This window comes from Equus caballus, chromosome 4 (assembly GCF_041296265.1).
Source record: "Equus caballus isolate H_3958 breed thoroughbred chromosome 4, TB-T2T, whole genome shotgun sequence".
Lineage (NCBI taxonomy): Eukaryota > Metazoa > Chordata > Mammalia > Perissodactyla > Equidae > Equus > Equus caballus.
In genome coordinates this window covers 96,805,418-96,822,099 of record NC_091687.1, presented here as the reverse complement: position 1 = coordinate 96,822,099, position 16,682 = coordinate 96,805,418, and the positions used below count along the sequence as shown (strand labels likewise).

Here is a 16,682-nt window from a genome sequence, read left to right as displayed (position 1 = left end):
TCATGCTTTTAATGTTTTCTGTTTCACATTTCTATATTTTACAATTTTTTTAGTTGTTTGAGATTCATAACCAGTATCCAGAATATGCCAAAATAAGTGAGCGTTTTAAAGCTTCCATGAAAAATTTCAAGATTGAAAAGATAAAGAAGATTCAGAATACAAAGCTCTGGAATACTTTTGAAAGGTTGGTGGCCACATTATCAAGTGTCTTTACGTAAAGTTTGAAAGGATTACTTAAGAGCTATCCTTTAACATCTTTATGCACTGGTTTATTTTAATAGTCAACAGTTTCTTCAATCTGTGGTTGTTTTTATTATGTAAACTCGAGCTTCTCTCTTTCAGCTTTAGTTTTACAATTCAACGATTTCACATGTCTGTCATTTAAAAGTTTTGATAAATTTATTCTTTTACACCTGTTGCCTTAACGTTAGCAGCTCCATTCTGAAAGCTGGTGGAATAAAATTTTAAGACGATTAGACTTTAGTTGGGATTAATGTTATTAGCCAGAGTGGGAGAGGAATGTTCTCAGCATTAAGTCTCACATTTCCTCCATTAGGAAAAAAATGAAGATGAATAGAAATGAAGAAATCCTGTTTTGTGCAACCGGCCGTGCGTACGTGGAGTCTATCTGTGCGAATAACTTTGACTGGATCTTACATGGAGCTCATGAAACCAAATATGGACAAGGTTTGTGCTGGAATAGAGAAGCCTAACTAGTAGAGTCATAACGCAGATGCTACCCGTGCTTCTATTATGAGGTGTATGTGATTATTTTGTATCAGCCGGCATGTCCAGGCTTTCTGTCACGGAAACTTGCTCATAACATGAGCTCATGTTAACCTTAAATGCCCAAATTAGAGTGCTAAAGTGACTTGGGACCTGATTGCTGCACCTTAGCCCTGCTCCTGTTTTCTGGTTTTTTGGGGGGGAGTGACCAAAGAGTCCATGTATGCATGCAAACTTCTCCGCCTGTTGGCTACGTTGCCCACCATGACTACCCAGTTCTGGCTATGGCTCTTCCTGACCTATGTCCTTCCCTGTGAAGTCGTCTGAAGTTGCCTTCTGTTGCCACTGATGGGTTCTAATTACAGATGGGAGAAGAAGCCTCTCCCCATCTCAGACCATGCTGATTCACCTGAAGTGGCACAGGTCTACCCACACCTGAAATCTTTTCAGCTCTTTCTTTTTGCTCCTAAACTCCTTTATGCAACTCTTAAAAACAAACAAAAACCAGAGTCGCTCATCTTAAGGGAACAAGTAATAGTTTATCACAGGTTCAAAGTGAACTCAACTCATATAACTAAGTTAAATTCACACACACCCCCAAAAAGCAAGAAGCCAATCAGTGAATATTTTTGAGTGCCTTCTGCACACTAGATGCTGGGGATGCAGTGGTGAACAAGTTAGACATGGCCCTCCCCAAATTGTTTCACATAATTAAGTGATTGCAAATACGTGGCTGCAGTGGATGAAAAGAACAGGCCCTGTGGACACCTAACCTGGCTGGAGAGGTGTTCCCAAGAAAAGGCACATAGTTCACCTGCCACGTAGAGTCATCGTGAAGAGTAAGGAACAAGTGGTGCAAGATATGGCCACACAGTAAAGAGTTCAGACTTGACCCTAAGGGCGTGGGAAGCTAATGAAAGGTTTTGAGCTGGGGAATGACTTGATGAGAATTTCATAAGTTTATTAAGTTCAAATGCATCACTAAAACTTACCTAGAAATGTCTGGAGAAAGCAAGGTAACCATCTTGAGTGAAATATGACATTGGTGAAATTTAAACCCTTCGGTTTCTCATGAGTCTCTCTTATGTCAGAGCTCAAATATTTATCCTAGAAAATGGAAATATGGTATACTATATATGTTCCCAGTTTTGGGCCATAACTGGCTCTGATAGTGACAGGTGCTTAGTCTGTTTCTCCTTTTTGAATAAACGGAACAGTACTGAAACCCTCTCAAAATATTTAGGTGGTTGAATAGTATTACTCACTTGCTATCATTTTTCCTTTAACTTGGTGAAGGGGGAGAGTTATTAACAGCCAAGAGAACATCCTTGTGCAGCATGGAAGAAAGAGGCAAGGATGTAGTCTGCAGTTCTCACAGACAGGCAAGGTGTTTCTCAAGGAACTTTGCCCTTTTTCCCAGGCCCCTCTCCCTTGTGAAGGTCAGGGAGTGATCCTGCTACTTGGCTTGTCTCCTGTTACACAGAATTAGGAGGTGTTTCTGTTTTGTTTGCATTTATTTTTAACGTTGGCTTTCCGTTCCCATCACCCACGATGCTGTTGGTACCGGCTAGATAGACTGATATGAACCACTGGGCCAATAATCCTAGAGGTCAGGCAGTAATCCTAAAAGAGGCCAAGTGGTAGATCTCAAAGATCCTGCTACTCTCTGAGGGAGAACAAAGCCCCCTGTTGCACGTGGGCAGCCACTCTGGTTAGGCTGTTATCTGTGAAATTTAGTGTGTGGCTGTGAAAGGGGAATTAGACATGCCTGCAAAGATAGAAGGGCTCTGGGCTCCACCTTGATAAACTGGAGGTGGAAACCAGGCCTCTAATGGGAGATGGAGGATAATGGTGGAAGACAGGTTAGTAAGAGAGTCCGTGAGAGCTGGGAAGTTGGGCCAGAACTTCTGGTCAGTCTGGACCGAGGATAAGAACTGCAGTGGTAGGTAAAAGCCACCCAACTTAACAGTCAGAGGAGATTATAAAAACTCAGATTTGGATTAGAAGTAGAAGCAAGGTGAAAATAGAAAAGGAAGCACATGTTTGGAGGCAGCTAAGCAAAGAAGGATCTGTCCTGGTACAGACTGGATGCCAGAGGCTAGATGGGAGGCATACAAGGCCAGGAAACGTATTTAGGATCCAGAGTGCAGCAGGCATCACAATAGCTATCAAATCTCCTAAGCTTCTGCAACCCAGGTGCCTCAAGATGCTAAGTGGGTGGAAAGGAAGAAACAAAAATGTTATTTTTGAAGATAATATGAGTGTCTATGTAGAAAACCCATAAGAATCCACAGAGAATTGGAATGTTGGTGTTCTACACAGGAAGTGGGTGGGACACTTGCTTTCCTCTGCTACTGGACTCCTCTGTCACCTCGGACTTCTAGCCACTCACTGCCCTCTTGGCCCAGGCCCAGGATGGTGGGGCTGAGGTCCCTGAAGGACTGAGTCAGAGCCAGCTTGTCTCTTTTTGACTCAACCTAGAGAGGGTTCCTTCCCCTGGTCTTATTCAGAGTTTTTTCTAGTTAACAAAGTCTGTTTTTTTGTAGTGCATTTCTAGATCCTATTTTGCAAATCAGAAGCTGACCATGATTTCTCCTTTTTCTTTATATATTACTTTCAATGATTCTAATTCTCTTTGAGGCAAAAAAAAAATGTGTCTGGCTAAATAAAAGATGGTTATGTATAAAGAATTGCAAAAAAATAAAGAAAAAAGCACAATGTTTTTGACAGTATTATCACATTACATCAATTATACTGAATGAAGGAAAAAAATGAATCAAAGTAGATTACAGAAAAGCAGCATATTGTGAAGTCTAAGTGTGACCTTTAGAGCAAACAAAAGCTAGCTAGGCAAAATAAAAAATAAAAAAAAGTTGGGAGAAGAGCGTTTATGAAGACGAGAAACTGACAAAGGCCGGGCAGGCTGTGGCCTGCATGGCACATTTAAGGTGTGGTGGGAATGACAAAAGCTGAGGCTGGAGCTGCAGGTTGGAGTTGGATCCTGGAAGACCTTGTAAGCCATGCTAAGTGGTGGGTTTTATTCCGAGAACAACCATGAACCAGCCAATGGCTTTAGGAAGGGATTGACATGATGACGCTGGCTGCGATGTGGCGAAAGAGTGGACAGGACCAAGACTGCAGGTGGAGAGAACAGCGAAGAGGTTGTTTCAAGAGCCCAGGCCAGGGGCCAGCCCAGTGGGGTAACACAGAATCTCGTGCGCTTGCTTTGGTGGTCCGGGGTCGCTGGTTTGGATCCCAGTGAGGACCTACACACCACTTTTCAAGCCATGCTGTGGCAGGCATCCCATATACAAAATAGAGGAAGATGGGCACAGATGTTAGTTCAGGGCCAATCTTCCTCAGCAAAAGAGGAGGATTGGCAGTAGATGTTAGCTCAGAGCTAATCTTCCTCCAAAAAAAAAAAAAAGAAAGAAAAGAATCCAGGCCAGAAATGAGGTTACCTAGATCTAGGTAGTAGCAGAAGGGATGAAGAGGATGTTGGGGTTCAGGAGAGATCTATTCTCTGTCAGGATTATTTGCAACAAGACAAAGTCCAGATCTTAGGAGAGTGGGCTGTAAAGTTGGGTGTTAGGGTTGGATCATTTAAGCAAATGTAGATTCTGGGTTATATAAGAGGATTATAGAAGCATGATTTAAAAACAACTGATGCTTCATTTAAAAAGTCAGTTGTTTAGGATAATAGTTAATTTTTTTCTGAATGGAGAATGATAAAGTTGCTTTCCAAAGATCTATAGTACCTGTATAAAGAATCATTTTCCATTGACTTCACAAGTCTTTCATTCCATTATCATTGATAAAAATTGAAAAATCAGTACTCAGACTTTCTTATAAAAAGAAAAAAAATTGACGAGTATAAAAGCAATCCAGTGCCATTAAAACAATGTACTACTATCTCAATGTTGAAAATGGGTTTTATGGCTTAATAAGCAATTAAAACGCACACTGAAGAAAAATATGGATGAAATTGGATGAATTTCCTGTCTATATGTTTAATTCCATTTGCTTTAAGTCAAACCTATTTTTACCAGTAACTCCATACTGTTTACTTTACACATTTTACATGCATAACTGGAATTCACTTATCTGGAAATGTTAGCTTTCTGGAATGTAACTCAGAATTTGCAAGAGTGAACAACTGTGTTATGAGCAGCCCAAGCTGTTGTCATAAATTCCTATACTGAAGATCATGTATGTTTTTCCTTAGGAGCTCCTCAGAATCCATTTAGCCTTATTTCAGAAACAGTGTTTTTTTTTCTCAGCCCAGCAAGTGTGGAATGGGAGTAAAGAGATGCTAGGGGCAGGCAGCAAGAAGAAAGTTAGCTTTTAGGTGGGGAATGAGGGGAAGTGATCTGCAAGACACAAACGCAACATTTTTTTCTCCTGCTGGGGCCATTAGTTTAGGAGTAAATGGCTCTGTCCACCCTAGTAACTCAAGAGGGCATCCCTATGTTGTAACATTATGTATCAGAATTCATATCTACATCTGCTGTATCAGGAAAGGGTAAAATGAATTCGTTCTATTTAAAAAATGGACAGATATATATGCTTTAGAAAGGTTTCTTTCCAAAATTAGCTTCAATTGTTTAGAAGTTCTGGAACTTGGAAAAAAAAAGAATGGCTCTTTGCAGACACTTTAGAAATGAGGTAGATGAGTAGTGTGAATCAGAATATGTTGTGGGTCTCCGTCACAGTGAGAAATAAGTCAAATAAAGAAGGCACAGCCTCTCCCCCAAGCATGCTTGCAGAGGCTATGGCAGAGCAGTGTGGAATGCAGCTGTCATTGTCCATCTGTTAAAACTGAGGAGCTGGAACTAGCTAGAAAGGAGGGTCACTGGCAGAGACAGAGCTGGAGTGGGTGGCACAATAGAAGTGTGGTGGGTGGATGATTTTTGTTTGTGTCCTAGTCGTTTTCTAGCTATCTACTGGTCCACTTTATAAGATTGCAAAAAGATCCTGGTGGACGTACTGTCTCCTGAATAGAAGCTTGTTTTGGTCACACATCAGTAAGAAAAAGACAATACAACAGGAAAAAAAAAAAGATATGAAAAAGCAGTTCAGAGAAAAAGCATATGAAATATGCCAATAAGCATATGGAAAGATGTTCAATGTTATTAGTATTCAGGGAAATGCATGTTAAAACCATATAATTTTTTCTGCCTAGTATATTGACAGAAATTTAAAGGACAGATAATATCCAGTGTCGGCAAGGATGTGGAGAAACAAGACTTTCTTCACTGGTGGTGATTCAATCTTTAGACCACTTTTGGAGGACAATTTGCAATATCTGTCAAAATTTAATATGCTCATGTTCTTTGACTCAGCCATTTTTGCAGTCTGTTCAACAGAAATATTCATACAGATTCTCAAAGGTGTACTTACTAGGATGTTTTTAGAAACATTTATTTAGAAGTGTTGTTGGTAATAGCAAAAAAGTGAAATCAACCTATGTTTTCATCAATCCAGGAGTAGTTACATTAAATGATGATACCTCCATACAATGAAACCCTATGCAGCCGTTGAAAAGAATGAGGGGGGCTAGATGTACTGACATAGCATGATTTCTAGGACTAAAGTGGAAAAAAGTTATGGAACGGTTCATAGAGTATGATCCTATTTGTGATCAAATAAATGAGCATAAAACTGTGTCAGAATAGGTGCATGCGTGTATGTATATAAATACATAGAAACAGGTGTGAGAGGATTCCCACCAAGCTGTTAACTGTCTGAGTGGGACTGGAAACAGTAGGTCAGTATAGGTGGTCTTTCATTTTTTTTATTCTATTTTTTACTTATTTCTATTTTATTTATTGTTTTGTTTTGTTTTTTGCTGAGGAAGATTCGCCCTGAGCTAACATCTACTGCCAATCTTCCTCTTTTTGTATGTGAGCTGCTGCCACAGCATGGCCACTAACAGATCAGTGGTGTAGGTCCATGCCTGGGAACCAAACCCAGGCCACTGAAGCCACTAGGCCATTGGGGCTGGCCTATCATTTTTTAAATTCTAAATATAGTTGAACATCATTAACCCAGAATATCCAGTATCTGACCTAATCAAGATAAGCAGTATTTCTGGGATCCAAATATCTTAATTGTTTTTAAAAAACCAATAATAAAAAAAAATAAATGAAAAATGTGTTAAACATTTGTTACCATAAATGAAACAAATTCATTTGACTTACTAATTTTTCATAGAAAAATCAGAATTTGCAACATATACCTATTTCCTTTAAAAGGGCAGAAAAGCAGCTGGCAATGATAAAAATGAAACTAGGAAGTTTTTTTCTTTTTTTTATTAATGTTATGATAGATTACAACCTTGTGAGATTTCAGTTGTACATTTTTGTTAGTCATGTTGTGGGTACACCACTTCCCCCTCTGTGCCCTCCCCCCACCCCCCCTTTTCCCTGGTAACCAGCGATCAGATCTCCTTGTCAATATACTAACTTCCACCTATGAGTGGAGTCATATAGAGTTCATCTTTCTCTGATTGGCTTATTTCGCTTAACATAATACCCTCGAGGTCCATCCACGTTGTTGTGAATGGGCCAATTTTGTCTTTTTTTATGGCTGAGTAGTATTCCATTGTGTATATATACCACATCTTCTTTATCCAATCATCAGTTTCTGGGCATGTAGGCTGGTTCCACGTCTTGGCTATTGTAAATAATGCTGCGATGAACATAGGGGTGCAACGGACTCTTGAGATTTCTGATTTCAGGTTCTTAGGATAGATACCCAGTAATGGGATGGCTGGGTCATAGGGTATTTCTATTTTTAACTTTTTGAGAAATCTCCATACTGTTTTCCATAGTGGCTGTACCAGTTTGCATTCCCACCAACAGTGTATGAGGGGTTCCTTTTTCTCCACATCCTCTCCAACATTTGTCACTCTTGGTTTTGGATGTTTTTGCCAATCTAACAGGTGTAAGGTGATATCTTAGTGTAGTTTTGATTTGCATTTCCCTGATGATTAGCGATGATGAACATCTTTTCATGTGTCTATTGGCCATATTTATATCTTCTTTTGAGAAATGTCTGTTCATGTCCTCTGCCCATGTTTTGATCGGGTTGTTTGTTTTTTTGTGGCTAATCAGTGTGAGTTCTTTTTATATTATGGAGATTAACCCTTTGTCAGATAAGTGGCTTGTAAATATTTTTTCCCAATTAGTGAGCTGTTTTTTTGTGAAACTAGGAAGTTTTAAGTTGTCCAGAAATCGTTGTTCATCTGCTGAGCATGGAAACATCAGTGATTATCAGAGGTTTTTTCAGAGCTGAGGATGATGGATCAACTGTCTGAAAAGCTCTGCCGGAGTGAACTGCTTGCTCATGCTACATCTCTCCTTTTCATGTTTTCCAGGACCTTCCCATCAGTGTTAAATGACCTTTGTTCCTTAAAATGTACACAATATAAAACGGCCTCTGCTGGAGTATCTTTGGTTCATCAGTTACAATTCAGCTCACCCTGCCTAAATTGGGCCGCTTGGTCATGGTGCCCAGGCTCACACCATCACTGTGAGCCCCACACAGTAGCAAATGCTTTTGTTATTTCAGTAGGGTTATATACTATATTTAAGTTTACTTGTATAATAAATATTTTTTTAAGTACAAAGAAAAGTTTGTAAGACTCCATAAGGCATTATTGACATACGCTTAGTCAATGCCCATCATCTGATTATGTGTAAATAATCTTATAAACTACATACCTTCTTTTATAATAATTCTTTCTTTCTTTTTGGTGAGGAAGATTGGCCCTGAGCTAACACCTATCACCAATCTTTCTCTCTTTTTTTTTTTTTTGCTTGAGGAAGATTGTCACTGAGCCAACATCTGTGCCAATCTTTCTCTATTTTGTATGTGGGACACCACCACAGCATGGCTTGATGAGTAGTGTGTAGGTCTGCACCCAGCATCTGAACCTGCAAACCTGGGCTGCTTCAGTGGAGCATGCAAACTTAACTACTATGCCACCGGGCTGGCCCCTAATTCTTTTTTTTTTTTCAAATATGGAATGCTTCATGAATTTACAAGTCATCCTTGTGCAGGGGCCATGCTTATCTTCTCTGGGTCATTCCAGTGTTTGTATTTGTGCTGCCAAAGCGAGCACTTAGAATAATTCTTAACCTTTTTCTTTTTCTGATTATTTCTAGGAAATTACTTCACGAAAGATGCCATCATTTCCCATAAAAGTTGCCCAGGTGATCCCAAAGACATCGTTATGTTTGCAGCCCGCGTTCTGGTTGGAGATTTTATTGAAGGAAACATGAGTTACACGAGCCCTCCTCCACCGTATCATAGCTGTGTGGACACAAGTTGTAATCCTTCTGTTTTTGTTATCTTCCAGAAAGATCAGATTTATCCAGAATATGTGATTGAATATACCGAAACAGACAAACCCTGCGTGATTAGTTAGAAATGATGAAGACAGCATCATAAAGAATGCCATAACCACTCGGTCCACTTATGGAACCAGATTCCCCAGATAGTAGTTGGACTTTACCTTTCCCCACCTAGTTATCCAGTGCCTGGGATCAGTGGTTCCCAAACTTGGCTGCACATCTGACTCATCCGAGAAGCTTTAAAAAATTCCAGGGTCCAGATTGCACCCCCTTCCAGCTAACTCTCTGTGTCTGGGGCTGAGGGCCCCGCAGCAGTATAATCCCCTAAGGGTTCAAATATGTTGTGAAGTTTGGGAACCACTGTCTTAGATGCACCTGGTCAAGACTGATTTCTAAAACTTCTGTAATTGCAGCAACCTTTTTCTCCCAGCTCCTCGTTGAGTTTACTGTACGGCATGGTTTTGCTTTGGTTAAATTGAAAAAAAACTAATTTGGGAAGTTCAAGAGAAATCTAAAAATGCCTGTTGAAATAAGTTCATAAGACAGTAGAGCTGTGGATGGAAGATGAAAAGTTGGGGGACAAATGCTTAAGAACACACTAGGGGAAAAAGTAGAGGTCAGACGTAACTGCTGTGCTGTCCCTTTGTGGTGAAACTGATTCGGGGCACGCAGTTCTTTATCTCTACGTTTATTTAGGGGACTCCATCCAGGTTGACTCTTTCTGGAATGCAATAAAAAGGGCTGCGATGTGTGGCTCAGAGAGAAGCAACCAACTGGAATTAATTGCCCCATTTGGGTTTTTATATAATTATGGCAAAGTAGACGTGTATATTCTAATCAGTAGGATTGCAGAGAAGGCTTTTTTCAGGTCAGACTTTCATGAAATGTCTTTATTTTGGGGGGACTGAGTTGCAGTAGCCTGATTCACACAAGCATGACTGATAAACCCGAGTCCTATTGTAGTCGTTCGCTGTGGCAGATCAGGCTCACCAAGGAATTAGGAGCAGGGCCATCTTACTCAAGGATGGGCCCCCTAGCGAGGTGAGATTTGTTTCCTGGTGAGCACAGAATCAGAACAAAGAATACAGTGCCCCAAATAGGCCTTGCACCTGCAAGGGGCTTCTTTTTCTAAATATAATGTATTGTGCTGAATTGTAGTACAGTCAGCTTTTAGAGCAGTTGAGGTACCCGGACCAAGAGTTCCTTCCTTCTTATGAGGCAGGTTTCTCCTTACAGTTTTCCTTTTTCTTTCTTTCTTTCTTTCTTTTTTTTTTTTGCTGAGGAAGATTCACCCTGAGCTAACATCTGTGCCAATCTTCCTCTACTTTGTATGTGGGTCACCACCACAGCATGGCCTCTGACAAGTGGCAGAGGTCTGTGCCCAGGAACTGAACCCAGGCTGCTGAACTTAACCGCTAGGCCATGGGGCCAGCCTCCAAGTTTTCCTTTTTCGACATTCTGTACCAGTGGCCAAAATTTCCTGTTATAGTTCCTTCCATCAGACACGTTATAAAAATTAGCATTAGAGTTGATTTTCTGTTTGTCAGTTTAGATCAGTGCAAAGATCTCCACAACTCTTTGGCTTAAAGGACTCCAGCAGTAACAAATGTATAGAGATTTTTTAGGGTAGGGTTATTTTCTGGGAGGCTTGCCACAAATAGTTACTCTCATTCACTTATTTTTTTGGTAGTAGCTTCCATTTTGGAGTTTTCATTTCCTGATCTTGACCCTCACATTCCAGAGATGCAGTTTATACAACTCTATCCAACTGCCTACAAGACATCTCTAGCGGGATATTTCACAGGCATCTCTAATTCAGTATATGAACAATGGAACTCTCGATCTGCCTCCCTGAAAGGAATCAGTTCCTCCCCAGCCTTCTGTATATAAGGAAGTGATGTCACCATCCACACATCCGCTCAAGCAGAAATCCAGAGGGGGTCCTTGACTCCTTCCTCTCCCTCCCCCTACGCATCTACGCTGTTCCCAAGTCCAGTTTTCCCTCTTAAATATCTCTTTGTCCTCTTCTAAGTTGTTCTCTACTTAGCAGCAAGGATGGTCATATTTAAAATTTTTTTATTTAATAAATCTTTCAAAACACAAATCTGATCATGCCTTTAGAATAAAGTTCAAAATCATTATCACGGTCCCCCATGATCCCTCCCTTCCCTACCCTCTGTCATTTAGTTTCTTCCACACCAGCCCTTCTGGCTTTCTTTCAGGTCTTTAGTACCCCTTTTCCCCCAGCTCAGTGGTTCTCAGCCAGCACTCCTGCCTTTTTCTTAATGAAAAATACTTTGTAATATCCACTTTATTCAAAGATTCAAAATGCAATTCAGTGGTAATATACTCTGCCTAAACACAATTTTAGAAGTAAATTAAAATTTAAATAAAATTAATATTAACATAAAAGGGAAATAAAAGGTACGTAACTTGGGCACAACTATACCAGAAGACCTAATTAGGTAGTCAGATGTTTATACCTACTTATAATGAATAAATTTGAACTTAAAGAAGGTAGGAGAGCAGAAGCTATTCTGTACAAAGAAGTATGGGAAAAGGAAAAAGCAAGGATACGAGTGGACATTAGAATAGAAACTAGTGATACAATAACTTTTTTGCATATGATAATACTTATTTCTATAAGAGAAAGAACGAAATAGCCTTAACTGAAATAAAGATATTGTGCAAGAAAATCTACAGATTGTCGAAATAGAGAAAATGAGGAAATACTATATTTTTGCAGACGAGCTGTAGGTCATACATGAATGTCTAGTAAGACATTCAAAATTCGTATAGGGTGCAGAATAATTCCTTATTGTGAGGAACTGTCCGACGTATTGCAAGATGTTCAGCATACTTGGCTCTCACATACTCAAGGCCAGTAGCGCCCTCTCCTCCCCCAGACTACGGTGGCACCCACAAACTCTATCAGATCAAGTCACCCTTTTCAGAGAGGTAACATTTTGTAACATCCCCTTTGCTGTCCTGTGACGACTCAGAGATTATATATTCTACTTACACACATGAATTTCTTTAAAAAATCAATTTAATGCCCTAACTCTATTATAATTGAGAAACAGAAGGAAATAAATTTATAATGAAGATGAAATGAATTTCAATATGTAAATGCTCGGGCGTGACTACGCTATACGACATCATGATAGACAGACACTCCTACTTACAATGAATAGGTTTGGATTTAAAAGTCGATCAGAGGCTGCTTCCTGTAAAGTACAGGAAAATGAAAGATTAGAGGTATGGGTGACACTAGGATGAAGACCAGTATTAGGGTAAGTTTTAACAGCCTATAAACCTTATCTGCATATGGTAAGGGAAAGAGCGAAGTTACCTTAATTGAAATAAGGATAATAGGACAAGAAAATTACAGATTGTCTAAGAGGAAAAAAATGACTATTATTCTCTTAAGCGAGCTGTAGTTCCTACATAAATGTCCAGCAGGACGTTAGAAAATCGTATAGGGTGCAGAATAATTCTTCGTTGTGTGGGACTAACCCATACACTGCAGGACATCTGTTATGCCTGGCTGCACCTACGCAATGCCAGTCATAGTCCCAAATATTATGAAACTAACAACCCATCAATTTCCAAAATACCACAGTGAACCACTGACTTAGTTAATATCTAGCATCCTTAGATTAGCTTACTTTTACCCCCATAAGGAGTCCTCCTATAGATTAGATGGAATGCTTGCTTCTCAAACCCGTTTTTAAAATACTTCGTGCCTTGCTTGGTTCATTATAGCATCTATCCAACTTGAAGTTGTCTGCTTTCCACATTAGAATGTAAGCCAGCCTGTCTTGTTCCCTGTGCCACATGTGATGCTTGGTTAAGTGCTTTACTTGTTACATTGGATAAATTTTGTTGATTAAAGTAAGCTCAACTATGTATATTTCAGTAGTTGAGTTGTATTTCTTCTTATTCTTCAAGCTTAATTTGAGATTATCTAATAAAAAGAAACAAATATTAATTTTGCTCTGCTGCCTTTATTTGCTGTATTTCTAAGTATCTCCAAAAAGATAATCAGCTGCAGACACCGGTTTATTCAGTGGGGGATAGAGGATGTGTTTTCCCGTTCCAGCTTTATCATTCCGGGACTCGATGACTGAGGAGCCTTTAGCACACTGCCAGGGAAAGGCAGGGTGGCGGTGACGGAGAAGCCTGCCGTTGTCTGGCACATCTTTTGTCTAGGAGCTTAGAGAAGGACAGGCCAGAAGCTGCTGACACACCTTTCTCCCACTGGTCCTGGAGGTTGGAACAGGGCCAGGCTGAGGCACAAAAGTTAAAAATGTAAATAGTTACCAGCAGAATTGTCCTAGCAGTCACCCCTTCAAAAGCCCTTCTCCCCTCGTTCTTTTTTAATCACAAAGCTTGGGATGGAGAGAGAGAGGAGGAAAATCCCTGTATGGTGGAATAGATTTGATTAAAGTGAAGTAGAACTACCATTTGTTTTGGACCTCAGTATAAAGAAAACAATGTGTAGCCAACCCGTTGCTGTCAAAGCATCCACACTCAAATAAATGAAAATGCTATCAAACCGAGCATGAGCAGATGTTTGAGTTTTTCCAATTAGTTATTTGTTCTATTTGGTTTTTCAGTTTGTCATAGCAGGCTCTCAATTTTTCAGAAATGTTCATTTGAGAAAATGCTATTTAAAGTTTTGATTTTTTGTCCTACAGTTGGGAAAATCTGCCATTATTTCATTTCTGTGGTGGAACCCCTCAGTCCAGCATTTGGGGGAAGCAAAGCTAGATCACAGCCATTTCAGAGTCACACCTTCACTTCTGTAAAGATAACTACTGTCGATGCAAATAATCCACAATCAATCCATAAATCAAAATTGGGGTGAGTTTCTTTGTATGAGCCAGGTCTGAGGACCATAGCCCAGAGCTTCCTTCCCCAGGAGAGGAAGCACTCCAAAGAAGTGCGGTATACAGAGTGGTTATGTACCATCTTGGAACACAGAGCAGACACCACGTACAACAGGAATATCTCTTTTACTACTGTCATGAGATGCTTAGCTAGCACAACAGGTCAGAGGTCAAAAGGTGAGCACAGCAAGTAGTGGTCAGCAGGTTGGTAATCAGTCCTTAGCTTCTGGGAAGAAATGCTTATCCTGAAAGAAATGCTGATATGGGGAGGCAACATGCCTAGAGCATCATTCTTGGCTTTGGGACATTGCAAATATTTAAAGCAGATGTACAATGCACATTCAACAGGCCACGTCAGGCCTTTCTGGAAAAACAAGGTCAGGCTGAATTAGTTTTAAACCAAATGGCTTCCTCACATACTCCAATATATCCTCTTGCTTTTCATTCATTCATCACTACCATAAAAGGCAATGAATGCTGAGTGCTGAATGCGTGGTTAGGGTCCCGGGGCTATGCTGAAGGACATGGCTGGGAAACAGTACAGGGCATAACAGGCAGATTTCGTTTAGAAGGTTATGACAGTGACATTAGTGCACGTCCTTGGAGGGATGTGTTCAAAAGCTTGTGCTAGAGAAGTGTGCCAGGAGCGGTCATCAACATTTGTTTGAGAATGAGCTTCAGAGTCTGAGTTGGAGGGTATATCAGAACTTAGAAGGAACTGCCCAAATCCTAAAAACTCAAATCCTGAAATACTACCCTTAATCTCAACCTCCTGTGTTTCTCGTTTCCATCCCCTTGTGAGTCCGGCATCTTCACCCAGTCTCCGATTTCTCCCTTTTCTCCTCTAACTCCACATTGCCCAATAGTCTGCTCCGGATCTTTTTTTTCTTCCTTTACACACTTTCCCATGAATGATCTCATTTATTCCCATACTCCAATTATCACACACTTCTGACTCCAGAACTATACTCTGCTGAGGCTCAAATAACTTACCCAAGGTTTCATGGCTAAGGAGTAACAGAACCAGGATGATGGACCCCTAGAGTCCAGCTCCAGAACCCACATATTCACGACACTGCTGTGCTAGCTCTCTACAGAACAGTCTCGACTCCTTGCCTCTCACTTCCCACCCTTCCCCAAGAACGCCTGCATCTACTCCTGGTCGTGCCTCCACACTCATTGAAGACTTGTTCTGGCTCACGGTCTTCCTCTCCACTGCAGTCCTCCCACCTTGCTTCAGCATTCGTTGTGGACAACCCCCCCAACACTCCTAGCCTTAGCGCTCCTCAACCTCTTTGTCTTCACCGTCTTCACTCGACTCCGGACATCCACATTCATCACCACACTGTCATTAGTCAGAATTGCTCTAGAACCACTCTTTTCTGGAATTGTAAACTTGTATATTCTACCTTTGACTCACTCTTTTTGCTCTCTCACATTCCCTGCATCTACTTTCCCCACACCCATTCAGCCCCTTCCTGTCTTCACTTCCTTATCTAGCCTCCAGCCCATTCAGCACCTGACTACTCTTTCAATTAATAGTTTCAATCACCCAGAACTTTCGAAAGTATGTCCCATCCATTAGGCAAACCCAACAGTGGATTAATCAAATTCTGTTTCTAAACATGGAGTATTGTTAGAGAGAACTGCAGAGCTGTTTGCATTAATACCACTACACATTCTTGGTTCTCATCCTTGGCAAAGCCTCTGCACTCCATCACCCCTACCTGTCAGCATTCTCCCCATCCCCACAGGACAGGCTTGGTAAATCTTTACCAGCCTCCTCAAGCGACTCTTCCCCACCCATTCTTTGTCTTGTCTTATACTTAATAACACCACCACAACACAAGCAACTATTGGGGCTTTTCTACTTCATCTTGAGCCTACGAACTTTCCTTTTCATGCACTCATCCTTGCCTCTTTTCCTCTTGTCTAAATGGAAGAGGTATTTCTCCTTCTGTCTAAGGTTAATTCTTCCAGTGTCCCATTTTCTCCCAGTGTCATATGAACCTCACCCACTGAATTACCATTATTCTTAGCCATATTTTCAACTTTCTCCTCCTGTTGGCTCTTTTCACTTGACATATAACTATGCTTGTCTCTACTATAATAAAATACCTGCCTCCATCTTACGTCTTCCTCTAGTTCTCATTTTATCATTTTACCTTTTCAGATAACTTATTTTAAAAAGTAGTCTATCATTCCTTGACTTCTCCATTCTCTTTTTTTTAACCTACAGAAATCTGCCTTTTCTCATTATACCTCTGAAATAAGCTTGCCTAGTTCATCAATACCCTTGTAGGAAACCTCCTTGCAGTATTTTGTCATGCTGACCATTTCCTCCTTGAAGTTTTCTCCTGTGTGTGTGTATAAATGACTCTCTCTCTCCAATGATTTTTCTCTAACCTCTTTATCAGTTTATATCTTAGGCTGGATTCCCTCAGAAGCAAACAGAACAAGATTGGATGCAAGTGGTTTATTTGGGAGGTGATCCCAAGAAACACTGATAGGGGAGTGAGGAGGTGAAACAGGGAAAGGAAGGGAATATAAGGCATGCTAACAAGCAGATTATAGCTGTGGGCAACAGGGGCTCAGCTCCACTGAGGAAACTCTGGGAGACTATGGAATATATACATGAAGTTGTTCCACCTGAGGAATGATGCCCTGTGATATTTATCTACTATCTGGGAGGGAAAATTATTCCTCT

General features: G+C 40.5%; 1 protein-coding gene and 1 non-coding gene across 3 annotated transcripts in view; one reads left to right on the top strand and one right to left on the bottom strand.

The window, feature by feature from the left end:
* The window catches only part of ZC3HAV1 (zinc finger CCCH-type containing, antiviral 1), a 57,127-nt gene extending 44,053 nt beyond the window's left edge, over positions 1-13,074 (top strand). For both annotated transcript variants that reach the window (XM_005609440.4, XM_070265943.1), the window contains 3 exons: positions 54-184; positions 557-687; positions 8,895-13,074. In XM_005609440.4, the coding sequence (XP_005609497.2) occupies positions 54-184; positions 557-687; positions 8,895-9,157 (525 nt within the window). In that variant the 3' untranslated portion in view covers positions 9,158-13,074. The remainder of the gene's footprint in view (positions 1-53; positions 185-556; positions 688-8,894) is intronic.
* On the bottom strand, positions 8,745-8,851 carry LOC111773333 (U6 spliceosomal RNA). Its single transcript, XR_002807717.1, has one exon. It is a non-coding gene; the product is annotated as a U6 spliceosomal RNA (small nuclear RNA).
* Positions 13,075-16,682: the final 3,608 nt, after the last annotated feature.